At 42.0% G+C, this 26772-nt stretch overlaps 2 protein-coding genes across 8 annotated transcripts in view; one reads left to right on the forward strand and one right to left on the reverse strand.

Annotated features, from left to right (window-relative positions):
• The first annotated feature begins 1278 nt into the window (after positions 1-1278).
• Positions 1279-4307, forward strand: phox2bb (paired like homeobox 2Bb). The gene is made up of 3 exons (XM_021561445.2): positions 1279-1786; positions 2418-2605; positions 2908-4307. Exons 1-3 carry the CDS (start codon positions 1546-1548, stop codon positions 3337-3339), a joined length of 861 nt encoding a protein of 286 aa, XP_021417120.1. The 5' UTR covers positions 1279-1545; the 3' UTR covers positions 3340-4307.
• Positions 4308-4869: 562 nt separating this feature from the next.
• Positions 4870-26772, reverse strand: part of limch1b (LIM and calponin homology domains 1b) — a 145848-nt gene continuing 123945 nt past the window's right edge. For 4 of the 7 annotated variants that reach the window (XM_036943110.1, XM_036943113.1, XM_036943112.1 and 1 more), the window contains 13 exons: positions 25659-25770; positions 25238-25368; positions 24849-24954; positions 22315-22346; positions 21605-21727; positions 20187-20279; positions 19615-19779; positions 17674-17771; positions 17378-17548; positions 12819-12902; positions 12332-12440; positions 8186-8288; positions 4870-8041 (listed from right to left, as the gene is read on the reverse strand). In XM_036943110.1, the coding sequence (XP_036799005.1) occupies positions 8016-8041; positions 8186-8288; positions 12332-12440; positions 12819-12902; positions 17378-17548; positions 17674-17771; positions 19615-19779; positions 20187-20279; positions 21605-21727; positions 22315-22346; positions 24849-24954; positions 25238-25368; positions 25659-25770 (1353 nt within the window). In that variant the 3' untranslated portion in view covers positions 4870-8015. The remainder of the gene's footprint in view (positions 8042-8185; positions 8289-12331; positions 12441-12818; positions 12903-17377; positions 17549-17673; positions 17772-19614; positions 19780-20186; positions 20280-21604; positions 21728-22314; positions 22347-24848; positions 24955-25237; positions 25369-25658; positions 25771-26772) is intronic. The other 3 variants (XM_036943111.1, XM_036943114.1, XM_036943115.1) reach the window with 3 other exon arrangements.

Genomic DNA, 26772 nt, shown 5'->3' on the forward strand with positions numbered 1-26772 from the left:
TGACTAACCCTATATATATATATATATATATGTGTAAAACATGTCAATTTATTTTTCATAGCCTCACAGCGGACATCCATTTCAATTGATACGGAAAATATAATTGTGCCTAGACAGACACAATTTTGATACACTCCCGTTAGATACTATTTTAGTGGAAGAAAAATAAACATTGCGCAACAAATTAAATGTTGCTACACAGCATTTTTTTTTTTAGAAAGGCAAGAATGCGTTTTGAGAAATAGTGTGTGGACTAAACAGAAACGTCGACATGCAGGCTCTTGATCCAATGATAGAACAACAGGATCGGGTAAACACCTTACCAATTACAAATTAGCCTAATATCAGCCTAAAAGGTCCGATGACTTGCTCACGACTTAGTTACTTTCATTAGAAATAAGCTATTGGCTAAATGAAGAGAATAATTAATGCGATAAAACGAATTACACCCCCACCCTCCAGATAAAACGTATTCTGTGGCTTTACCTTACGGAATTGAAATAATATATCATAATTGTTCTATAGGAATATCCTATACCCATCCATTATCTCCTATAGAAATAGCCTATATCCAATCATGTGCATTTAAAACGTGTAACATTACAGGCCTACCATTCTGGTTTTCATTTAGACTGCTTGCATTTAGTTTGTTGAGACAACAAGAGACATTAACGTCGGCAGGGTTAGACGATGGCCGGGTTAGGATTAGGGTTGGACGGTGGCAGGGCAAAATAACAACAATAGCCCAATAATAGTAGTAACAATAATAATAATAATAATAATAATTTAAAAAAAAATACAATCCACACTTCTGTAATAATGTTACATCATGCGTAATGATCCGCACTTCAAGCCAAGAAAGAGTGCAAAGGCAAAAAGAGAGAGGGAATACTATCAGAAATTCTGCCTAAGGTATACTGTTGGTTAAAAGGCTTAAAAGCTTGGGGAAAATTGGATCAGGGAGAATCGTCACCCAACTTTCATTATTTCCAAGTGGTGTGATTGAATTAAAGAGCAAGACGGTGGTTCGAGAGGAGGGTGGATGGCGCGCGGGGAGGGGGGGGGGGGAGGGGGTGGGGGGGGCTTGGCGCATAATGGTGTGGTATTAAATTCTAATTAGAGATGCAGGGGATCAATGATAGGGAGGTTGGACAGTGCGGGCCCCCAGTGCCAGCCCAATAGACTGATGAGTTATTGTCATGTAAAAGCGCTAGCAATAAGACCAAACGCTTTGCCATTGTCCAAGAGGAAAGAGCCAAGTTTATTATGAGGACTATATGCTCTAGAGACCTGAGGCTAGGCGGCTCTTAGAGGGCTTTTCATAAAACAGGGCGAAGCTTCTATAAAGGAGGCCAGTTTTGGAGCAGGCGCCGAGCAGTGCACATCTACCCACGGTCTAGCCTCTTTCCAAAACAGTCAAATCCAAGCAAGTCAATTCTCCCCTTCTCATCTCGCGTCATTATCATTGTTTTTGTAATCAAATTTGAAGTTTCGATTTTTTTTCCCTTGGAAGTGCTGCTTTCTTTATCCACTGAGCCTTTTCAAATGTATAAAATGGAGTATTCTTACCTAAATTCCTCTGCCTACGAATCATGTATGGCCGGGATGGACACATCGAGCTTGGCATCAGCCTATGCGGACTTCAGCTCGTGCAGTCAAGCCAGTGGGTTTCAGTACAATCCGATCAGGACCACGTTTGGGGCTACCTCCGGCTGCCCGTCTCTTACGCCGGGTTCTTGCAGTCTGGGGACACTGCGGGACCACCAAAGCAGCCCATACGCCGCAGGTAAGCAACCGCCAACTTTATTCACCACTCCCCGGTCTCTACCCGGGTATATAGGACGCCTTGATTGCATTTGAAAATGGAAATGTGTTTAGTATTTACCAAACGAAATTTGCTTACACAAATGAAAGAATTTATCACGTTAGAAGCGATTGCAGGCAAGCGGTAATTCAGTTATGGGGTTACACTATCCCAGTCACACCCAAACCGCCAACAACATTATCTTAAGCTGCCAAAATGATAGGCATAATTTATTTACTTTGCGATGAGATATAAAGCTTCAAATAATTAGATAACCAAAGATCTAAGCTCATTATTGACACATAATTGGAGTTACAGTAGCGACAACCGGTACGGATGGCAACATTATGACAAGTTTCCAAACTTGAACCCCAATATCAAAGCAAAGATTTGTTTATCATTACAGTTAACCACATTACAGTACATCACTGGTCTCATTTTAACACTAATCCACAAGTATTCTAACAGATTATAGAATATAATAACAACATAACTCGATTTCCAACATAATCATTCTTAATTCGGATAGATTTTTATCTGACAACTTTGTTAATATTACTCTACAGCTATTGCCATTGCAAATACGTTTAACGTTTACATTTTATTCCCGCAGTTCCTTACAAACTCTTTACGGATCATGGCGGACTGAACGAGAAAAGAAAGCAGAGGCGCATTCGGACCACTTTTACCAGCGCACAGCTCAAGGAGCTGGAGAGGGTTTTTGCTGAGACCCACTATCCAGATATCTACACACGTGAAGAGCTGGCGCTCAAAATCGATTTGACTGAAGCCAGAGTGCAGGTAGGCTATGCTATCACCTCGTCAAAGTGTACCGTCTTTTCCAAACTCGAGTCATTAAGAACAAGGTTCTCTACTATTATTGTGGGGTTTTGAAACATTTATATGGTTTAAAAATACTTTCACCAACATTAGGCCTCTACAGAACTCATAGGCTTACACTGTTGTTTGATTATGTGTGAATAATTACACATGAGAGTTGTTTTCCGACGGTCAATGTCTAATATTGACAGCATGACTAATTTCAGTCATTTACACATACAGTAGGACTATTTAGTCTAATGAACCCGTTTTTCGTTTTCTAGGTGTGGTTCCAAAACCGACGCGCCAAATTCCGTAAGCAAGAGCGCGCGGCCGCTGCTGCCGCTGCCGCTGCCAAGAACGGCTCCGGGAAGAAGTCTGACTCTAGGGAAGAAGACAGTAAAGAGGCCAAATCTACCGACCCTGACAGCACGGGAGGACCGGGGCCCAACTCTGTCCCAACCTCTAACTGCGGTGGGCCCAGTCCAACCGGTGGCCAGGTCAACGTTTCCAGCGGAAACGGACAAGTGGACCAAGTGAAGACGTCGGTGGCTCCCGGCATGTGTGGAAACACACCGAGTCAAGGCTGGGCTTCTGCACCAGGTACCATCACCTCCATCCCGGACTCATTGGGTGGACCGTTCGCCAGCGTACTGTCCTCTTTGCAAAGACAGAATGGAGCCAAAGCTACATTAGTAAAGACCAGCATGTTCTAATACAGCGGAGACCCACTGACAAAATCAAACAGGTGACTGAGGAGTGTTGAGTCGTGAAATGAGGGATGTTACAAGAAAGACTGAAGGACACTGATAGGCCTATCATAACCGCAGTTGTAAAAAGATGAAGATGACTACTTAGATTTTTTTGCCTCAGTCCTTCCTTTTCGGTTATCGTCCAGTATTATGGTCATTCTGCACTTATAGTGGTCTGGTTCAAGTAACCACAAACTGCTGTGAGTCATAAGCAGTGTCCCATCATACGACCAGATGTCATCAAAATGTCAGACACTGTACAACTGCTTGTTTTGTTTAAGTAGCCAACATTCGGATTTGACTGAAGATCTTCGATATATGGAATGTCTCTGTTGATTATCGAACGAGAGACTATTTTGTTCATTTCCTGATGCAACTTACTAAGTGTAAGTAGCCTATACACCACTGTTTCAGGGCTCGTGAAGAATTTCGTTTATTTCAATTGTTGACATCAAATGAACACCCTTATTTCTTCAAAAAAGGCACAAAGTACAAAAGTTCACTGTTGACAGGAATATGTAATTGTATTGTGAGTCTTTCTACAGCTGTGTTTTTGTGGCTCAATTGTATAGTGTTAATATGTATTATTGTATCTATCCTATAGTTGACCATAGGCCATACTACCCAGTCCCTTTAGAATCACGAAGTCTTTTTGACGTTTTACAAAGTTACCACTGGCGAATTTATTTTGGGTAAAAAAAGGGAATGTATGCAAACAGTGTTATTTCACTATTATTTGCATGTCTTTTTTGTCCGATTTTATAATAATTTCCCCCCATTTTGTGAGCATAATGTAACACGTTTTGTCCAGGATTTGAAAGTTATTTATATGTAGGTAATGAATGCTTATATTTAAGGAAATATTTCTACATGTGCACATAGTTTTCCAGGTGTACCATTGAAATGGTTGTTGATAAAAATAATCAAAGTTGTTTGTCATGTTTTTCTTTGTTGATCTTTAGACAAAAGGTACAAACAGGCTAAGCTACCATTCTGCATGAATTAGATGTAAAACGGTTAACCAAATTCGCACAAATTACTATTCTCTTCTGATTCCCCAATCCATGTCAGATTTGGTTCTCAGAAATGTATCACATTCTTTAAAAGCTATTGTCATTGATTCTATAATGTATTACTATGTACCTCTATTATTCAAGTCACCTACACTGAGATACACCTTTTTTGGGGAATTTACTTCAGCACCATGGATAGCGGCTTGCGACAGAACGCTGGCTAGGGGATCAGGGTTACTTTCAAAGGGCTGACTGTTCAGCAGTAATACCATGTAGGCTTCAACTTCGAAACAGTCGTGGTTAGCCTTTCCCATTCTCTGTCTGCCTTTAGCTGGCTAAATCCAGAAAAAATACTGATCTTTTTGCTTTCATCCTCGTCGCAGCAAAAAGGCATAGGGCCGAATTGAGCCGAGTTGACTACATGCAGGTGCCCCACATTATTTCATTATCTTATAACTACAGAAAGACACGGACAAGCTCATTCATTCATTTGTTACATTTTATTTATAAACATACAGTATGCTATAAAGCCAATGCATTTGAACATCACATTTATCTTTCTTCGGGTAATGTTCAGGTGAATATTACAATAAATACAGAACTTAGACGTAAAGTATCATTCCCAAACTATTCATCCAGCTAAGACGGTATCGATATTTCTGACACAAAGACGCCCCCCTGCAGAGTATCAGCTGAGATGTATTAATTTCCTAAGTAAAAGTAAAAAGACAATCAGATCTGAAGCCTAAAAATATGGTAGGACTATATCAGAAAAATAAACTCAGACGAAACAGGGAAAGCTGTAAGCTACAAGTTGAGAATGGATCATATGTCTGACAGAGTAGGCTATGGATTTATTTAAAGATAGCACTTGAACATACATTATATCCACCACTGGTAACCTATGGAGCGATTTCAGTGCCAACAGACATTTTATTTGAATTCCAATATTTTAAATTTGTAATGCATGAATTGAATCACTGAATTCATAAATTTAACTTATGGTAAGTATTGCATTCATTGTCTGTGAATCAAGTTTACAAACCATCATTTCAAGTTAATCAAAGTTTCATATATTCAACTTCAGCTCTCTAAATTCAGATTCAAAACCTGAGACAACATCCTGGTACTTTGCCAACCAGGAAGGTAGAGAACAGATAATCAAATGCTCACTCTGTAAAACATAAACTTCATGCAGTTTCTGAAGCCAATGTGACATGTTGAATTTATTTTCTTCCTATGAATTTAGCGCCAACTTTTGAACCGTCTTGGCTATGAGCTATTATGACCCCATTCCTGAAAGCGAAGACTCTCTGGAGCCTTCTGTTCCCTTCTATGACGACAACAATCGGAGTTAGAAGAGTGTCACAAAAAACTCAATTTGGCCCCCATAAGAATATAGTTGAATAGTCCTGTCATAGCCCTTCTAAGGATAGCCTTTCCACTCCCTATTAAATCTTGCTCTTGTGACTGAGTGGGTTTGAACAAGGTCTCCTACATGTCACAAGACTATGTTAGCCCAATTAGCTAAAGCTGAATTCAACAATTACAAATTCAAAAGTATTACAATCAAATTCAAAATCCTAATACAAATTCGAAATTCAGAAATTCAAATACAATTTCTTTTGGCACTGAAATTGCTCCATAGTAGCCTATAATTTCACAATGACGTTCAAACTGCTGGCACTGGTATCTTTAGCAGCCAAATGTTAATCAAGTGCACCTGCTGGTAAGAACATTTTAGCCATAATTTCACAACGCAACAAGTATGCTTAATTTATATTTTTGTTGTTGAAAATGGGTTTTTATTGCTGACCAAAATCGTCATCACTGTCAACAGGGCATAGAGAGGCCTATATAGAGTCATAATCTCAAAACATTCAGATACACAATAATAAAAAAAAATCAATGGTCATCCTATTTTTTGTTGGGAAAGGCTGCTATTAAATATGTCAACGATATATCCTAGATATATTTTGGATTCCGTTTTGAAACTGGAAAGACACTGCAAATCATGAAATCATGAGAAAACAAGGTTTGGTAGATTGTGACATGAGTAAAAAAATAAAGGGGAATATCAACAAAACAAATTGGTGGGGTGTTAAGCTCTCGTGCAGTTTCTCCTGCATTTTGGACAAAAATCTCCCATCCTACCCCATCACACTTAAAGGAAAACTCCATCCAAAAACAAAACTTTGCCATTTGTTTCATTAGTCTATTGTTGATATAGTCTCAAAATGTTTTGCTTGTTAGCAAATAAGTTTTAAAAGACATGTAACATACACAATACAGAAATAATCCCTATATGATGCCTATTGCTGATTTCTGTATTTTAAGTGATATTCTTGATCATGTTTTTCTTGTCAATAATCAAGTTGAGACTATATCATCAATGGACTAATGAAATAAATATCAAAAGACAGTTTTTGGGTGGAGTTTTCCTTTAAGTGGACACCATTGTTGGGTTCCCTTCCCTTGAATGTGCAATCACCTGTTTACCTAAGGCACGTTTCATGTCATTCCAAGCCTGAAATTCCTAAAGAGAACCGGTTAAGAGTTTACGGAATGGTCTAGTACAGTAGCATGAATCCATGATGGTTGTTTACCTCCACAATCAGTTTACATGCATCAGTTCGCGTTATTGCTTTAAAATCAAGTACATCAAACTTTGTGAGCGGACATTTTTTTTTAGCAAAGAAAGAGAGAAAAGGATAACGTTGTCAGGCCGACGTGCAAAGTTACTGTAATGTATGTAGGCCTATAGCCTAGTGACAGCACAGTATTTTTTTGTATCCAGTAGGCTACTAAAGCAATACGGAAGAAATAAACGATAAGACAGTGTTGAAGCTGCCTGGAAAGAAGATAGTTAGCTAAACAATTTAACTTTCAGAATTTAAACCAGAGTTTGGGTTAATTGTGGTTTAAGTGAAAATCGGGAGGAACAAAGTAGGCTTCTCTAAGCCTTTAGTTGACCATTGAGAAAAACTCCTACAGATCTCAAGTTGGCAAAATGGAATACACTTGAAACTTTTATTGGAAATCATGACAACCTTCTCTAGCAACCAAATTAGAAGCTTAAGTTACAAACTAAAGACTAATAAGGCCTATCTAACAACCTGGATACCAGAGAATAATTCAATTCAAATAAAGGGTATACTTTACAAACAAATATTTTGTCTAAGTGCCAAATTTGTTGGTTAGACTTCATTGCATTAGTGTTTTCATGAGTTTCCTATACTGTTTTGAAGTGATGGAGGCTGTTATACTGTATACACCATATTTACAGTATCAGAGCTCAGATTCAAAATGTCCACCATCCTCTCGAGGGCTTGTGGGTGCATATGGATACGAGGAAGTGAGAACCTCTGAGCTGTGATCATACATAGCCAATAGAATCAATAGGCTGACTATGATCAGTCGGACTAATATTCTATGTACACACAACTTTCCAATGTCAGGCATTATTTGGACCATTTCAATAAACCCGATAGGATGTGATTGGCAGACATTGCGAAAATCCCCACATAGGCATTGACAGACAAGACACATTCCACACATGTTGATTATATGGAGAAGTAGGAAGAAGGGAGACAATTTCTCTGTGTGCTTTCCATTGACCCAACGTTGTCACAATGTGGTTGGCTGGCCGGCTGCTGAAAATAGAGCAACAAAACAATAAGGACAACTGTAAATTCTCTAATAGTCGATTATCATATTTAATGGGATTAAGGAAAAATACATGTATTTCTTGAGGCAATTGGGTACACAATACAGGGATGTGATTTTGTGTGACTCACAGCGGGAGCGGATGTAGCACTGGTGGCAGTTGAGGAGGCCGTTCCGGATCCTCACGTCTGTCCCCGTGGTGGTGTCACCCAGCTGTCCCTTACAGACCCCACACTGCAGGGGGAAGAGTGAGAGAGGAGAGAGAGAAGGGAGAGGAAGGAGGAAGAAAAGTACACTACATGACCAAAAGTATGTGGACACCTGCTCGTAGAACATCTCATTCCAAAATTATGGGTGTTCCAATTCATCCCAAAGGTATTCGATGGGGTTGAGGTCAGGATTCTGTGCATGCCAGTCAAATTCTTCCACACTGATCTCGACAAACCGTTTATGTATGGACCTCGCTTTGTGCATGGGGGAATTGTCATGCTGAAACAGGAAAGGGCTTTCCCCAAACTGTTGCCACAAAGTTTGAAGCACAGAATTGTCTGGAATGTCATTGTATGTTGTAGCGCTAACATTTTGCTTCACTGGAACTAAGGGGCCTAGCCCGAACCATGAAAAACAGCCCCAGACCATTATTCTTCCTCCTCAAACTGTACAGTTGGCACTACGCATTTGTGCATCTGCCAAACCCCGATTTGTCTGTCAGACTGCTAGATGGTGAACCGTGATTCATCACTACAGAGAACTTGTTTTCACTGCTCCGCAGTCCGATGACAGCGAGCTTTACACCACTCCAGCCGACGCTTGGCATTGTGCATGGCTAACCGAGGCTTGTGTGCGGCTGCTCGGGCCATGGAAACCCATTTCATGGAGCTCCCGACGAACAGTTCTTGTGCTGACGTTGTTCCAGAGACAGTTTGTAACTCGGTAGTGAGTGTTGCAACCGAGGACAGAATATTTTTTACACGCTTTGCGCTTCAGCACTCAACGGTCCCGTTCTGTGAGCTTGTGTGGCGTACCACCTCGCGGCTGAGCCGTTTTTGCGCCTAAATGTTTCCACTTCGCATTTACAGTTAACCAGGGGAGCTCTAGCAGGGCAGAAATTTGACGAACTGACTTGATGGAAAGGTGCCATCCTCGGGGCATACTGAAAGTCACTGAGCTCTTCAGTAAGGCCATTTAACTGCCAATGTTTGTCTATCGAGATTGCATGGCTGTGTGCTCGATTTTATACACCTGTCAGCAACGGTTGCGGCTGAAGTAGCCGAATCCACTAATTTGAAGGGATGTCCATATACTTTTGTATACATAGTGTAAGACATATGCTTTGTTTGAATACTTTGAAAATGCATAATTCTTTCCTTCCTTTCTTGTAGTAATCACTGATCTGACATTGGTGAGTGTGTTAATCAGAGAGGATTGGAAAGGTTTCTGATGGTGGGAAATCTGCCATGTTGCTTACACCTTAGCCTCTGAGTCCCCAACCACCGGATGTTCTGGTTTTCAGGGGAAATGGAAAGAGTCTGACGCGACTTCTGCTTTTGGAAATTAACATGGCAACACTCCATCTCAACTCCTCCTCCACATTTACTGGATTGGTTGAACAGTGCGGAAGACAACCTCCCTATAGTTTTTCTTCTGGTCAAGACCAGTACGTAGGGGATCTAGTTTCAGGTGTTTCTTTAACCCATGCTACGTTAGGTTACTTAAATCTTATACCAGTGGAGGCTGTTGAGGGGAGGACGGCTCATAATAACGGCTGGAATGGACTCAAGGAAACCATGTTTTCGATACCATCTCACCTATTCCGCTCGTCATTACCACAAGCCTGTCCTCCCCAATAAAGGTGCGACAAACCTCCTGTGGCCTATACAATCTTTAAAGATCAACAAGGAGTTTCTTGGAGGTTGGGTCTAGGGCTTGGAATTCATCATCAATTACATTAGTTACAGTCCTGTAGTTAATAACTGTGGATGGGTGAGGTGTTGTGGTGAAAGGGTTCTGACCTAAAGCAGTCTGGTACTAACTGTGGTGGTGTGGTGAAAGGGTTCTGACCTAACGCAGCCTGCTTCCAACTGTGGTGAAAGGGTTCTGACCTATCACAGCCTGCTACTAACGGTGGTGGTGTGGTGAAAGGGTTCTGACCTAACGCAGCCAGCTACTAACTGTGGTGGTGTGGTGAAAGGGTTCTGACCTCTCACAGCCTGCTACTGACTGTGGTGGTGTGGTGAAAGGGTTCTGATCTAACGCAGCCTGCTACTAACTGTGGTGAAAGGGTTCTGACCTATCACAGCCTGCTACTAACTGTGGTGGTGTGGTGAAAGGGTTCTGACCTCTCACAGCCTGCTACTGACTGTGGTGGTTTGGTGAAAGGGTTCTGACCTAACGCAGCCTGCAACTAACTGTGGTGAAAGGGTTCTGACCTATCGCAGCCTGCTACTAACTGTGGTGAAAGGGTTCTGACCTATCACAGCCTGCTACTAACTGTGGTGGTGTGGTGAAAGGGTTCTGACCTATCACAACCTGCTACTAACTGTGTTGGTGTGGTGAAAGGGTTCTGACCTAACGCAGCCTGCTCCCAACTGTGGTGAAAGGGTTCTGACCTATCACAGCCTGCTACTAACTGTGGTGGTGTGGTGAAAGGGTTCTGACCTATCACAGCCTGCTACTAACTGTGGTGGTGTGGTGAAAGGGTTCTGACCTATCACAGCCTGCTACTAACTGTGGTGGTGTGGTGAAAGGGTTCTGACCTACTGCAGCCTGCTACCAACTGTGGTGGTGTGGTGAAAGGGTTCTGACCTATCGCAGCCTGCTACTAACTGTGGTGGTGTGGTGAAAGGGTTCTGACCTAACGCAGCCTGCTACTAACTGTGGTGAAAGGGTTCTGACCTATCACAGTCTGCTACTAACTGTGGTTGTGGTGCAAGGGTTCTGACCTAACGCAGCCTGCTACTAACTGTGGTGAAAGGGTTCTGACCTAATGCAGCCTGCTACCAACTGTGGTGAAAGGGTTCTGACCTATCACAGCCTGCTACTAACTGTGGTGGTGTGAAAGGGTTCTGACCCAATGCAGCCTGTTACTAACTGTGGTGGTGTGGTGAAAGGGTTCTGATCTAATGCAGCCAGCTACTAACTGTGGTGGTGTGGTGAAAGGGTTCTGACCGTAACGCAGCCAGCTACTAACTGTGGTGGTGTGGTGAAAGGGTTCTGACCTTTCACAGCCTGCTACTAACTGTGGTGGTGTGGTGAAAGGGTTCTGACGTAACGCAGCCTGCTACTAACTGTGGTGAAAGGGTTCTGACCTATCACAGCCTGCTACTAACTGTGGTGGTGTGGTGAAAGGGTTCTGACCTAACGCAGCCTGCTACTAACTGTGGTGTAAGGGTTCTGACCTATCACAGCCTGCTACTAACTGTGGTGGTGTGGTGAAAGAGTTCTGACCTATCGCAGCCTGCTACTAACTGTGGTGGTGTGGTGAAAGGGTTCTGACCTATCACAGCCTGCTACTAACTGTGGTGGTGTGGTGAAAGAGTTCTGACCTATCGCAGCCTGCTACTAACTGTGGTGAAAGGGTTCTGACCTATCACAGCCTGCTACTAACTGTGGTGGTGTGGTGAAAGGGTTCTGACCTAACGCAGCCAGCTACTAACTGTGGTGGTGTGGTGAAAGGGTTCTGACGTAACGCAGCCTGCTACTAACTGTGGTGAAAAGGTTCTGACCTATCACAGCCTGCTACTAACTGTGGTGGTGTGGTGAAAGGGTTCTGACCTAATGCAGCCTGCTACTAACTGTGGTGGTGTGGTGAAAGGGTTCTGACATAACACAGCCTGCTACTAACTGTGGTGAAAGGGTTCTGACCTATCACAGCCTGCTACTGACTGTGGTGGTGTGGTGAAAGGGTTCTGACCTAATGCAGCCTGCTACTAACTGTGGTGGTGTGGTGAAAGGGTTCTGACCTAACACAGCCTGCTACTAACTGTGGTGAAAGGGTTCTGACCTATCACAGCCTGCTACTAACTGTGGTGATGTGGTGAAAGGGTTCTGACCTAATGCAGCCTGCTACTAACTGCGGTGTTGTGGTGAAAGGGTTCTGACCTAACGCAGCCTCATATTAACTGTGGTGGTGTGGTGAAAGGGTTCTGACCTAACACAGCCTCATATTAACTGTGGTGTTGTGGTGAAAGGGTTCTGACCTAACGCAGCCTCATATTAACTGTGGTGGTGTGGTGAAAGGGTTCTGACTTAACACAGTCTGCCTGAGTGACACTGACCTTAAAGCACTGGATGTGGAAGTAAAGGCTGAGGGTCTCAATAATCATGGCCGCACCTTTTCCCAAAGGGTGACCGCAACTGGAGCACAGCTTCTTACCGCTCACCGACCTGCAGGGGAGAACCCAGTTCAGCCTACAACAGACTGACCACTGAGCAGCACAAACTGAATGACCGCAGTGGCAAATGAAGTATGGTCCAGTGGATATATGGTCCAGTGATAGTGAATGAAGAACTGAGGGATTGATGCTTTTAGATTCCTCAGATTCACATCTAGTACAGCATATTGATCTATACATTTAATACAGTAGTGTGGGATAGAGATATCAGCAATGTCTTCTACAGAGTTGACATGATACTTTTCACAGAGAAACACAAAACAAACCTTGTACTTTCAGCAAGTTCAATATCCTTCTCAATATAACAGATGACAAAAGCAGCAGTGAGTGGCCTCAAGGAGCTGAGTTTGGCGCCCTCTGATGGCTGTACCTGTTTGGAGATTGAGGCATGTCGGATGGGCATGTGGTGGGTGAGTTTGATGGACTGGGCCCCATGGATTCAATGGAGCCACACCTGAAGATGAAAAGCAACATGAAGGCCTGCCTAGCAACATGGACATGATTGAAACCTTTAGTATGAATTGGACCAATCAAAACTATATGAGCCGAACAAACAATATTTAAGGTTCTATAGGTGAAAATACAGTGTTGCTACCAATTATGTGGACCATACAGTGTGCAATACAGCGGCATTTGACAAATTCCGACTATAAGCAGTAGGTTTACCAATATGGGTTCTTACTCTCTTGAACCACAAATAATCTGTTTTAATTGGTTGAACTATAAAATCAGGGGACTTTTTTGTAAATTCCTAAATATAACACCTCTGTTGTCATTTCTCTATAAAGCCTCATCTTGACAGTGAGGCAACATAGATTACTTACGGGGCCACCTACGGGCCATCTGAGTAAAAGGCATGTCCGTGAGGGAATATGTGGAGAAGCATTAATAACTTAAAGAGAAAGCCCTCTGCATAACATAGTGAATATAGGCTTGTGAATGATAGAACAAACTCAAACCCACACATGAACACACCATTCCCCGTTCCCCTCACCCCTAATCTCTTCTCACCCGCACATATGCAGAGCCAGAGGGGTGTCCAGGGTGGCACTGGATACCCCTGACATCTGATTGGCCACCCCGGGTGCCACCCCAACACTTCATTCGCTACTGGCAGTTTGATGCTGATTGACATCTGATTTCACATATTGCTGAAAGAAGCATTTTATGTTGACGTTCGGGGGCGCATTTTTCAAATCGAGGATGAGAGAATATTAGCGTTGGTGGCGAGATACAGAATAAGAAGAACATACAGAAGAGAGAATATTTCCACAGCTCCACAAGCTCTTTTCGCGATTGACGAAAGCCTCATATTTGAAGTAAGTTTTAAAGTTTAGCATCGGGTTTAGATTTCCTAATCAACTTTTACGAAAGTTGAGTCGCTGTGTCAGTCAATGGAGTCAAAGGTCTAACATTAACAGACTGTTAATCAGATAAGAGAGATTGGTTCCTAACATTATGTTTACATATGTGCTAGTAATACACTCATATACAGTGCAGTAAGTTACAGTATACGAATGTTTAGCTAATGTGGGGTAACTAGTAGGCTACAGCTGTCAGTGTTGAGCAAGTTAACATTCAGCAATTTGAAATCCATTAACTCAGATTTTCGGACTTGAACTCAAAACTAACAATTATCAATCTGTTAGCGTTACTCAAGACTACCACAATTTGCAGATAGTCTGTTTGCTATCGTAAAGGTGTAAGAAATGATAGATAGCTAAGTTACTTACCACAGAGTAGTCCTAGCCATGATCTAACTAGTAACTTACTGCAGAGTAGTCCTAGCCATGATCTAACTAGTAACTTACTGCAGATTAGTCCTAGCCATGATCTAACTAGTAACTTAGGCTGGTAGTTGATTTTAAGATACAGTTATGATAAAGGGGATTTGTAATTAAGATTGAGATTGGACTAAAATGTGGGAAATTGGATGCTTAGATGTAACCATAGACGGTCTTATTTTTGCATAGGGTCAATTAAACATGAAAACAAAACGGGAGAGAGACTTCTGTTCCAGAAGGACCCAATGTTAGGCCAGGCCTATACTTTAAACTACACATTTTAGTTAGCAGCTGTTAGCATCTAATCTTGTGGATCCCTTAATTATACATTTCCATAAAGACTTTATTTAACGTGTATTTCAGACATTTCAAGATCCAGAGAATGGTTCCTGTACAGCCGTGTTTGAAAACATTTCCCATAACTCAGCATGGTACTAGGAAAAGGGCTGTCAACAGCTCCTGGTATAAGGACAATTCGTGGCTTGAATATTCTGTAAGTCAAGATTCGACTTGTTTCGCCTGTAGGCGTTTCTCTGCCCAATAGACCTGAATCTGCCTTCACATCACAGTCAGGTTTTTGTAACTGGAAAAAGGCGCTGTTTAAAGATTCGGGGTTAAGCTCCATTCGAAGTCAGAGCATCATATCAATGCTATGTATGCTTGGAATCAGCATAAAGTGGCTATTGACAGCAACTCATCAATGTTAGACGTCATAAATGAGGACAGGAAAAGTGGAGGAAAATGGTACTTACATTAAAACAATTGCAGATGTGCTCCTATTAACTGCCACTCAAAATATAGTGCAGAGGTCATTAACAAGGGTAATGGTTTGACAATCTTAAAAGAAATAGCAAAGCATGACCCTCTCATAGAGAAAAGGATGAATGCATGTGGCAATGCTAAGTACACAAGCCACCAAATCCAGAACAAAGTTCTTGAGGGCTGAGCTGAGATGGTACAAAGTGAAATAATAAGAGAAGTAAAAGAAAGTTAAGTTTTTAAGTGTAATTGTAGATGAAACCAAAGATTTAAAAGAAAAAATAACAAATGTCTTTAGTTGTGAGGTACTATTACAACTGCCATCCACGAAAGCTTTTCACACTTTCAGTCAGCTGAAAGCTTAGATGCGGCAGGTCTCTTATGATCTGGCTTTTGCCTTGAAAAACATAAATAATCTTGTGGGGAAAGACTGACGGTGCATCCGTCATGAGTGGAAAGCATTCTGGTGTGTCTGCACGGATTAAAAACAGTGCAAGAGTTGCATTTTATGTGCACTCCAATGCACATTGTTTGAATTTGGTTCTTGTCAATGATGTAAAATCAGTGCCTGAGGCAGTTAACTGTTTTGCTCTCCTGCAGAAGCTTTATAACTTTGTATCTGGCTCGTACGTTCATCTCAAGTGGCTTGCAGTTCAGAAAGAGCTATATCCACAGCAGCCCCGAGAACTACAGAGACGGATGTAAGGGGGGCATGCAGATACATGGCATGCCGTAATCTGAGGGACAGGCTACCAGCAGTTCTGAGAGTGCTACAGGATATCACACTTAAAAATAGTGTTGATAGATTAGTGGAGGCAAGGGGCCTTCTTACTCAGATTTACATTTTATAGGGCTTTTCGTTACCTTTTGTAAAGTGCTCGGTGATGCCAAATGTCTCTGACGTGTTCCAATCAAGCGCTCTTAATCTATCAAGGGCTGTGGATCTAGTAGGTGCCTTTACAGACACATTACAGGACTACAGAAGTGAGGGTTACTTTGGAGAACTATGTAAAGAGGTTGAAGAGATTGCAGAGCACTGCAAAATAAATGGATAAACAGTGTGTCAAAGACAGCCTAAAAACAAGCTTAAGAGTTCACGACATTGATGATGAGCACTGTAGGACAGAAAAATAGTGACCAAAGTGATGGTGAGAGCTTCCAAAGAGATATATTTTATCAGGGGCTTGACAGACTCACAGCTGAGCTGCAGAGAAGAAGAATTGCGAGAATGCAAGGGGTTCAGTCTCTCAACCCAAAGACTACATCATTCTTGAATGAGGAGCCTCTGTTTGCCTTTGTTCAGACCTTCGAGTCAGATTTAGAGGACATCAAACCAAGCGGCTTCTTGATAAGAGAGAAAAGTGGAAGGGACAGACCGTCTACTCTCCTCGACTTGGTTGTGCTTCTAGAATCTTAAAAAAAAGAGGCCTTCCATGAGCTTTTTCGACTTTGTAAGATTTCTGTTGTTAAAGCTTCTCAGCTTTAAAACAGATTAAAACCCACCTTAGGACAACAATGGTTGATGACAGGTTAAGTCATCTCGGAATCCTCAGTGTTGAGTCAAGGAGGGGCACGCTCCCTCAACATGGATGAGTTTGTGAAACATTTAGCCAGTTCTCACCAGAACCGCAGAATTATGCTGTTTTAAATCTACCTAGGATAATTTGGCACTTAGGAGGTCCCTTTGGTCATGATTAAAACCTACACTGTGTACTAGCTAGTACACGGATATTCAAAATGATATATCCAAAGGGTATCATGTCACACAGATTTAATTTGGTCTTGATTAGGCCAATTCCAAAACTTCTCTTTGCTATTACGTACGTACGTGCGTGCATACGTGCATGCATACATACATACATACATACATACATACAGTAAGTTTGTAATATTGATTGGCAGCAAAATTATTTTTATTTTTTTTGCATTGTGTACATTTTTGTAAATAAACTATGCAATTTATGTAACACACAAACGCCATCTTATCTCCTTGGTGCTTGAGCTTTATTTCCTTAAAATATTTTGGATGTGCAACACTTATAGACCCAGATTATCCAGTTGGTGATTACAGTATGTTTGTGTGTGTGTGTGTGAGAGAGAGAGAGAGAAATTGAGCTGCAGTTCCGAGGTAGAGACAGTGGCTAGTCATAGTATATTAAAGAATTCTAGTGAAGTAACCCTTTTGGACCACACTATCTACCACATTGAAGAACTCCGGGTTATGTGAATTATCACTTCTACCTCTAATCAGCAATCATAGGATTCATTCATGCTCCTTAGATGCCAGGTTAGGGTTACACACTCATTTTCTGTCATGGTCTATGGACCGCCTAAAGTAGCCTTGGCCACCCAATGTATAGAATTCTAGTTCCGACACTGCACATACCTCCTGTCCCGAGAGGGCGCCTGCTGGCTGGGTTTGGTGCAGTCTAGTAAGACCTCTGTATTTTGTTTCTTGTTGGGGGGCTGGGGAACGGCCATGGTGGGTGGTGCTCTCTGACCATTCTGCAAACTCGGTGTCAGCTTGTCTGCCTGACTGCTGTTCTGGCTGATTGAGCTGTTGATGATTGATTGATTAAATGCATAATTAATTTCCATTTCATTAATGACATTATATAGAAAGTCATTATTCTCATGACCATTGTAGAGTTCAAGGCCACACACACACGCTCTCAGACTGACCTGACTGCTGTTTTCATACTCTCATCTCTGGACGCTGTGCTGATGTCACTACTCCTGTCGTTATCTTGTCCTTTCCATACCACTCTCTCGGTGTTCCCCTGGTGGATGAAGAGAGATGAAGACAGTTTCAAAGGGTTAGTTACAATCACCCTAAAATCCACCAAATCACAAAACCCACTGCCTTACGGCACATTAACTGTGGTCATATTAGCCGTTTAATAAATTAAAAACTGTTAGTTCACAATTTCACTTTATTAGTGAAGTCCACGTCCCTACACTGAGTCGAGTGCCTTTTAAACGTGTTGAGAGAGAACTTGCAGGGCTCTGCATAAACAGCTTCGACCCACCGATGAGAAGTACGAGACTGGAAAGTGTACTTCAAACGAGTTGACTGTCAAGAGTGGAAAGGACCGGGAGTAGTCATTGGCCAAGATGGTGTGGTGATATTTGTGAGGCACGGAGACACCACTGTGCATCACTCAAGATTGAGGAAAGTAAATAATCAACAAGATAGAGGGTCTGTTGCTGAGAATCAGTCTCCTAATGAAAATGACAAAAAGGACACATTAACAGACACACACCAACCAGATGTCATATCCAATGAGCGTTCAAATTAGGAAAACATTCAACAGCCACATGTGTTAAGACAACATGGTTGTTCCAGTCTGAAAACTGGACACACTTAAATACATGGACAAAGAAAGTGCTATTCCACATACAGAAACAGTCATTGGAGGAGCAGGAAAAGACAAAGGAAAACACCAAACTGGTACAACTTGCAGCACTCTGAACCAGCTACACTTTCTGGTACAACAGGGTCAGCTGACCGGTCACTTGTCGATAATCTCAGAATTGAACCAAAGGTTAATGAAATACAAATGGTATAGAGGGAAATAGTCCTATAATTCCTATAATAACTACAACCTAAAACTTCTTACCTGGGAATATTGAAGACTCACGTTAAAAGGAACCACCAGCTTTCATATGTTCTCATGTTCTGAGCACGGAACTTAAACGTTAGCTTTCTTACATGGCACATATTGTACTTTTACTTTCTTCTCCAACACTTTGTTTTTGCATTATTTAAACCAAATTGAACACGTTTCATTATTTATTTGAGGCTAAATTGATTTTATGAATGTATTATATTAAGTTAAAATAAGTGTTCATTCAGTATTGTTGTAATTGTCATTATTACAAATAAACAATTATTATTATATTTTTGAAAGGCAGTTGTCTTTATGATGTTTTGCAGTGGCATGGACTTCTAGACTAGTCAGGATCGAGGCAAAGATGAACGGAGAAAAGTACAGAGAGATCCTGAGCGCTCTGGAACAGGTTCTCAGACTCGGGCGAAGGTTCACCTTCCAACAGGACAACGACCCTAAGCACACAGCCAAGACAAAGCAGGAGTGGCTTCGGGACAGGTCTCTGAATGTCCTTGAGTTGCCCAGCCAGAGCCCAGACTTGAACACAATAGAACATCTCCGGAGAGACCTGAAAATAGCAGCAACGCGTCCCATCCAACCTGGCAGAGCTTGTGAGGATCTGTAGAGAGGAATGGGATAAACTTCCCAAACACAGGTGTGCCAAGCTTTTAGCGTCGTACTCAAGAAGACTTGAGGCTGTAATTTCTGCCAAAGGTGCTTCAACAAAGTACTGAGTAAAAGGTCTGAATACTTACGTAAATGTGATATTTTAGTTTTACATTCTTAATAAATCTAAAAAAAAAAAAACAGTTTTTACTTTGCCATTATGGAGTATTGTATGTAGATTGACGAGGGGGAAAAAACGATTTAATACATTTTAGAATAATGCTGTAACGTAACAAAATGTGGAAAAAGTCAAGGGGTCTGAATACTTTCCGAATGCACTGCATATACATATTTACAACACGTTATTTTAATTTGAAAGGTAACCCAATATAACTTCTCCTCTCACCCCCTGTCTCTCCAGCAGCTCCTGCTTGCGTTCCCAGTCGGCCAGCGACCGGACGATGGTGTTCTGGGGGTCCATAGGCGCGGGGGTGTCCCCCCGGATGGGCGAGGGCAGGGTGGAGGAGAGGGGGGTCAGAGGGGCCACAGTCTCATCTAGTATCCTTCGCTCCTGTGGAAAAAGGGAAGGAAAAGCGGGAGGAAAATAGGGAGGAGAGAGAGAAATAGAGAGCGAAAGAGGGCGGGAGGGAGGGAGAAAGAAATAGTTAGGGAGGGAAATGGGGAGGGGAGGGAAGGAAATAGGGAGGGAGGGAGAGAAATAAGGAGGGAGGGAGAGAGTGAAATAGAGAGAGGGAGAGAAAGAGAGGGAGGAAGAGAAATAGAGAGGGAGGGAGAGAAATAGAGAGGGAGGAAGAGAAATAGAGAGGGAGGGAGAGAAATAGGCAGGGAGGGAGGGGGAGAAATAGGGAGGGAGGGAGGGAGGGGGAGAAATAGGGAGGGAGGGAGAAATTGGGGTTTTTATTCATTCAGCAGCCATTTTCATATTCGCACGCATACACACACACTCACTCAACACACCTCCTCATGGTATCTCCTCTCCTCGTCTTCCACCTCTCTTTGCGCTCTCTCCCACTCCTGTTTCAGCTTCTCCTGCTCATGCTGGTACTTCTCCTATTACCATGGCAACGAGAGATGGCACACATTCATCATCGATGACATGCCATACAGACAGAGTCAGAAAAGATGCCTATTGGGCCATACCTGGCCATAAAGCATATCGGGATTTGCCACATTTCGTGTTTTAGTAACTAACAAAGTACTTATCACTCTCCCTAAAACATGATGATGGCTCATGACACTTTGCTTCATGAAAATCCAATGTCTTGAAAACTTGACTGCTGACATGCAAAACATGTTGGGATTGTATCAACAATGAACTAATGAAAAAATGGTATTTTTCCTTGAAAGATGGTGTGAAATGTGGAAGACTCAACTTCAGACTCCTTTTGAAATATGAAAACATCTGATTAACTTAGATTTCGAATGAACTATCCATTAACATTGGATTTCATCTAAAATAAATATATTGTGTTAGTTCAGGTCTATATTAAGTACCATTGAGAAGCATGAGCCAATCATGTGACAGGAAAAAGTGGGCATACACAAACATAGCATGCGTGTATGAGGGTTTTAAAAGAGAAAATACATTAAAAAAGCTGCCAACCAAAGAAACAGACACACCATGCACTGACAAGGTGGTTTAGGAGTCTAAGGTGACAATGTTTGAGTTGCAGCAAAGCAAACTCTGTCGGGGGATCTCAATAGTCTAAAATGGCTTTCTTTTCTTCTCACCTTCATCTGTAGATTTATAGATCTGAGAATATAGGTTAGGTGAGGATGAAGAAAACAAGGCTATTTGGAGTATTGAGACACCCTATGACGGGTAGGTAGAGGAGGAGAGCGAAGTTGACTGGCGGAAGATTTGGGGCTCTGGCGAGTGAGTGTGAGACACGCAGGTCATGCCATAGCACACAGCTTGTATTGTGCAATGCTGCCGCTGTGTGGCCACTGTGTGCACAGCAGTGAGTAGCACATTGGGGGTTGACTTCAGACTCAGAGCAGGCAGATGACTAAGCAGGATTGTGGTTAATTAAAATGTGTCTGCAAGCTAACAGAAAGTTAGCACCTGCTTTGGGTAAATGTAACTGGTGCTGCAGACCATAGATTCAGTAATCAGTAGGCTTATTCGGGCCTATCTTTAGCTAAAGTCAATAGGGCATCATGCTAACGCTGGCCTTTTGTTAACATATTATTAGCCGTATGCTAACTCAGGCCTAGCTTTTGTTAATGAGTATTTAGCAGCATGCTAACTCAGGCCTAGTGTTTCTTAATGAGTATATAGCAGCATGCTAAATCAGGCCTAGCTTTTGTTATTTAGTATTTTGCAGCATGCTAAATCAGGCCTAGCTTTTGGGTCTTTAGTAGCTTAACTCTACCTGAAGCATGCGCTCCTGCTCTTGCTGCCACCTTTCCTGACGCTTTCGCTCCTCATTTGGGTCCCAAGACCAGCGGTCACCCCGCTTAGCCTGGGCCACTACCGGGGATGACACCTGAGTGACCTGATAGAGCCCACCCAGAGCTCACACACGCACACACGCCGACCCACATATTCATAAACCAAAGTACACACACATCCACAGAAAGGGAAGAGAGGAGACAGTTGATCTACAACAGCACTATGTCCATGCTAGCCAAAGGTGTCCTAAGGATAGAGAAAAGAGCGAGAGATGAGGGGATGAAGAGCAAGGCTGGGCACTTTGTACATAATCCTCATCTGATTGGTCATTGTTCATTGGCTCAACCTATCAAGCATTGGGTTTTAGGGAGGTCCTAAATATATTAGAAAAACAACAAATGGATTGTGCTCAGTAGACAAAACGGAAAAACACGCTCTGAAATGGAGTGAAACGGAGAGCCAATAATGAACTTGCCCAATAAGAAAAGTTTGTTTTGGTTTCACGGTTTTGTTACTGTGTGCCCTAATGAACACAACCCTGGATTGTCTGTTAAGATGCATTGTATCCAATGCATTGTGGACGGTATTGACACCATTTTTTTTGTCTCAACCAGATGAGAACTAGTAAAACCCCATTTAGAACTCTACCAGGAAAGATTATAGCAGATGGAACAGTTAGAATGGACTCACCGCTGCTGTACCACGCTCCTGCTCTGCCCCCTCTATGAAATAGAGATACAGTGAAAAAGGTAGTCGGTTAGAAAACAAACATCGTTCAAAACACAGGAACTGATGCGGAGTGGACATGATCTTTTTAGTCATTACACTGTCTTTGTGTGAACGCAAAAGCTATTTAAATAATGAATGTCAGGTAAAGGAATGAGGGAATGAAGCGAAAGGTGGCAGGGAACAAATCTAGGTGAGAAGGTATGAAGGTGAATATTGAGTTGCTGAAAAGCTACAAGCTGTGTGGTATTTGTCATTACTGAGTGGCTAACAATTCCAGTTTCCTCTGCAAAAGTACACCAAAAATCTACATTCAACAATTCTTTAACACCTTACAATAAGTTTCTCTTATTTATTTAAAAAACTCTTACTTACAATTTTGTTGCAGTGTCACGTACACGTTTAAAGTGTCGTTTAAATACAAAACAAAATTGACAATGCAACTTTTATAACAGTTACATACCAATTAAACATTTATTTTTTTAAGACTAGCCTGCTGGCCTTACTGCGTCGATAGGAACATTAGACCAAGCTATTTAGGAGGGATATCACACCTGGCACAAATTATTGTTTAGTTCTGTTTTTCCTGCTGAGGGGTGCCCTATACCTGCGCCCAGAGGGGAGTAGTTCAAAGTTTGGGTACAGGGGGTGGCTTGGGTCTAAAATTATTTTGTGAGCCTTGGCGGGCCCTGACCTTAAAGATCTCATCCAGGCCTGTCTGTTTGACACAAAGTACCTTGCTTGCTGTAGTGATAATCCGCAGCATATTTCTCTGGCTGATAGTGGCATTACCAAACCAACAAACAATACAAAAAGTTTAAATACTCTCAATGAAAGATTTGTGAGTCAGTATAGTGTACATTCAAAAATACCAGCTTTTTGAGAAAGGACAGTCTCTGTTGGCTCTTTTTGTAGATCAGGTCTGCACATTTACTCCACTGAAGCTTATTGTCCAAGAGGACACCAAGGTATTTGTATTCCTCTACAACCTCTATATTCTGACCTCTGATAGATGTTGCAGAGGTAGGTGTTGTACACTTCCTGAAGTCTATGCACATCTCTTTGGTCTTGTTGGTATTGAGGACCAAGTGTGATTCCTCACACCACTCTACAAAGTCATCTAGGACCGGGCCATGATGTTCCTCATCATCATGCAACAGGCTGATCAAGGCAGTGTCATCAGCAAACTTAACGAGGTGTCTGTTAGGATGGGAACTAGTACAACTATTAGTGTACAAGATGTACAGGAGTGGGGACAAAACACATCCCTGAGGAGAGCCTGTGTTGGTATTGCGTATGTCCGACACGTGGGGACCTATTTTGACTCGCTGTGAGCACTGGCTCAGGAAGTCCAACAGCCACAAAACCAGCCCCCCATCTAAGGAAATAGTGTTGAAGGTAGAAGAAAAGTCAACAAACAGAACCCTAAATGGGATTTGACACCCTCTAGATGTCTATAGACCATGTTAAGGAGGGTAAGAATAGCATCATCAACTCCTCTGCTAGGCTGATAGGCAAACAAATGGGTCGAGAAGCTTCTGGGTGACGCTGAGAATATGACTTTATATGAATTTATATGAAGTTTCTCAAGGCATTTCATTACTAAGGATGTCAAGGCGACAGGGCGGTAGTCATTCAGCACAGAGGGATTAGATGCTTTAGGAATGGGTATTATTATAGATTTTTCCACAATACTGGAACGTGTTGCTGGTTGAGTGAGGATTGGAAAATGTCTAAAAACACCAGCCAATTGGTTCAGCACAGTGCTATAACACATGTCCACTTATTTTGTCTGGGCCTGGGCTTTTGTATGTGTTGCATCCCCTGAACAACTTTAAATCAGACTGTTTAACAACAACTCTCCCAAACATTTGTAATGATGCTTCCATTTGTTTTACCTCCGACACAAAGTTGTCTGATTCAAATCTTAAGAAAACATTCAGTTCATTAGTAACACTGTAGTTATACGTAGCAATGTTGTATTAACATTGTTACTATAGTAATTACAGCATTATAAGAGTCCACAGGACTCCAATAGTAAATGACAAAACCAGTAGAGTGAGGAAACAGGTTTCCAATGCTGTCACCCAGCCTCCGGGGAAGCCATGGGGAAACCCTGTACTATGTATGAGTACGTGAACCCCAAAGAGGGTTACAGGCAAGCTCAACTAAACAGTGAGCAGTTTACCTGGCGTGGTGAAGAACTCCCAACGTAGGCCTAACCTAGGGTTGCCAGTTGCTGGTGGATAACTGGCACTGTTAGCCAGCTCTACAGCACAAGCAAGGAGGGGGGAGGAAGGAGGGAGGTTAAGGGGGTGAGAAGGAGAAAAGGAGGGGATAGATAGAGAGTTCACAAGCAAAAATACAAAGTGCCAGTTGGAGACGCAAAGGAAAAAAAGTGTTGGGTGTGTGATAGCTGAGAGGGCTGCGGGAAATAACGACTTTTGTCAAAAAGGCAGTTTGAGGTTAATTCGGTTCTGAAAACAAATGTTGCTTACCTGCTGTGGGAGCTTCACATTGTGGTTTGTTTCTGACAGGTCCTGGATCAGCCAAGGTAGCAACTTCATCTGCTCTCTGAGACACCTTCAGGCTGGGCTCACTGACCTAAGATCATCCCAGAAAAGTCAGAAACACAATGATCAAAACATGACCAGAGGATTCTTCAAAAATATTTATAGTTAGGACTTAGCAGAGAGAAATTTAATTTATAGAGTTCGTGATACCCTATTCTACACAGTATAGAATCAGGTCTGTCCTACATTTCTATGTGAAAGTTCTATGGCGCTGAACACTCCTGGGTACGGCTTCTGCTTGAGGTAGAGCAGCGCACAAATGATGGACTAGTCGCAGCATTGGGGGCCATTGATTGGTTGGCAGGTGATCTCACCGTCGCGGTCATTGGTTGAGCTTGTTGTGTGGCGTGCTCTGATAGGACTGGACGGAGGACAGTGGTGTTCTGTGTAGTCGCTGTGGCATTCATACACACTTCTGTTTGTTCTTTGGAAGCTTGTTGTGACTCTGAAAACCAGACGGACACATGTCTAGGTGAATCAGAGCAAGGCTCTGCATCAGAGTCTACGGTAAGCCCAGACAGTGTGTCCTAATGTGACTTTAACCACAGGAAGACCAAGTTGAATAATTTGTTTAACAGTTTAGTGTTCATTTGCTCATCAGACAATGAGTAATAAATTACTAGAATGCACATCAAATAGCAAAAGGATTTGATGGGTTATAGAAAAATATAAATGGCCACCACTAGGTGTCAGAGTAGCAGCAGTTAGTCTCCTAAGTAACACATAGGAACAGACCTGTAGCTGGAGAGGGCTGTACTGCAGTCTCTGTTGTGTTGGGCTCCTCCCCCAGTGGGCCTGCAGCAGACCTGCCTCCCGCCTCCACAAGACACTCTGTGCTCTGCAGCTCCTGTAGGGACACCCACAGGAAGAAATAGTCTGATTATACATCCTCCTCCTTCCTTTTGTTGAAGTCATGACCTTTCTGACACAATGTTGCTTTATACTATCTATGGACTGTATGTAGGCTTTCAGTCAGCAGTTTGCAGTGGTGGAAAAATCACCCAATTGTCATACTTGAGTAAAAGATATCTTGATAGAAAATGTCAACTAGAAAAATCCTGCTTGAGAAAGTCTAAAAGTATTTGGATTTAAATATACTTACGTATCAAAAGTTAAAGTATAAATCATTTCAAATTCCTTATATTAAGCAAACTAGACAGCACCATTTTCTTGTTTTATTAATTTACAGATAGCCAGGGGCATGCTTCAAAACTCTCATATCATTTACAAACGAAGCATGTGTTTAGTGAGTCCGCCAAGTGTGTGAATTAGACCATTTTCCTGTCCTGCTAATCATTCAAAATGTAGAGTTCTTTTGGGTGTCAGGGAAAATGTATGGAGTAAAAAGTACATAATTTCCTTTAGGAATGTAGTGAAGTAAAAGTTGCCAAAAATATAAATAGTAAAGTAAAGTACAGATACCCCCAAAAAACGACAGGATTGCTGTGTCCCCCGTGGACAGTTGAGCTAACTTAGACTAATGTGATTGCATGACGTTGTAAGTATCAAGATATATTCCCAGGACATAGACATATCTGATATTGGCAGAAAGCTAAAATTCTTGTTAATCTAACTGCACTGTCCAATTTACAGTAGATATTACAGTGAAATAATACCATGCTATTGTTTGAAGAGAGTGCACAGTTATGAACTTGAAAATGTATTAATAAACCAATTAGGCACATTTGGGCAGTCTTGATACAACATTTTGAACAGAAATTCAATGGTTCATTGGATCAGTCTAAAATGTTGCACCTACACTGCTGCCATCTAGTGGACAAAATCTCTATTGTGCCTCAGCTAGAATAATACATTATGGCCTTTCTCTGGAATTTTAAAGATTGTACAA

The sequence above is a fragment of the Oncorhynchus mykiss genome, chromosome 14, assembly GCF_013265735.2.
Source record: "Oncorhynchus mykiss isolate Arlee chromosome 14, USDA_OmykA_1.1, whole genome shotgun sequence".
Taxonomy (NCBI): Eukaryota; Metazoa; Chordata; class Actinopteri; order Salmoniformes; family Salmonidae; genus Oncorhynchus; species Oncorhynchus mykiss.

What these genes read in the sequence shown, in the direction of transcription:
- phox2bb (XM_021561445.2), top strand. Translation starts at nt 1,546, where the DNA reads ATGTATAAAATGGAGTATTCTTACCTAAATTCCTCTGCCTACGAATCA. An exon ending in AAGCAGCCCATACGCCGCAG is followed by an intron (nt 1,787 to 2,417) that starts GTAAGCAACCGC and finishes TTATTCCCGCAG; the next exon opens with TTCCTTACAAACTCTTTACG. An exon ending in TGACTGAAGCCAGAGTGCAG is followed by an intron (nt 2,606 to 2,907) that starts GTAGGCTATGCT and finishes TTCGTTTTCTAG; the next exon opens with GTGTGGTTCCAAAACCGACG.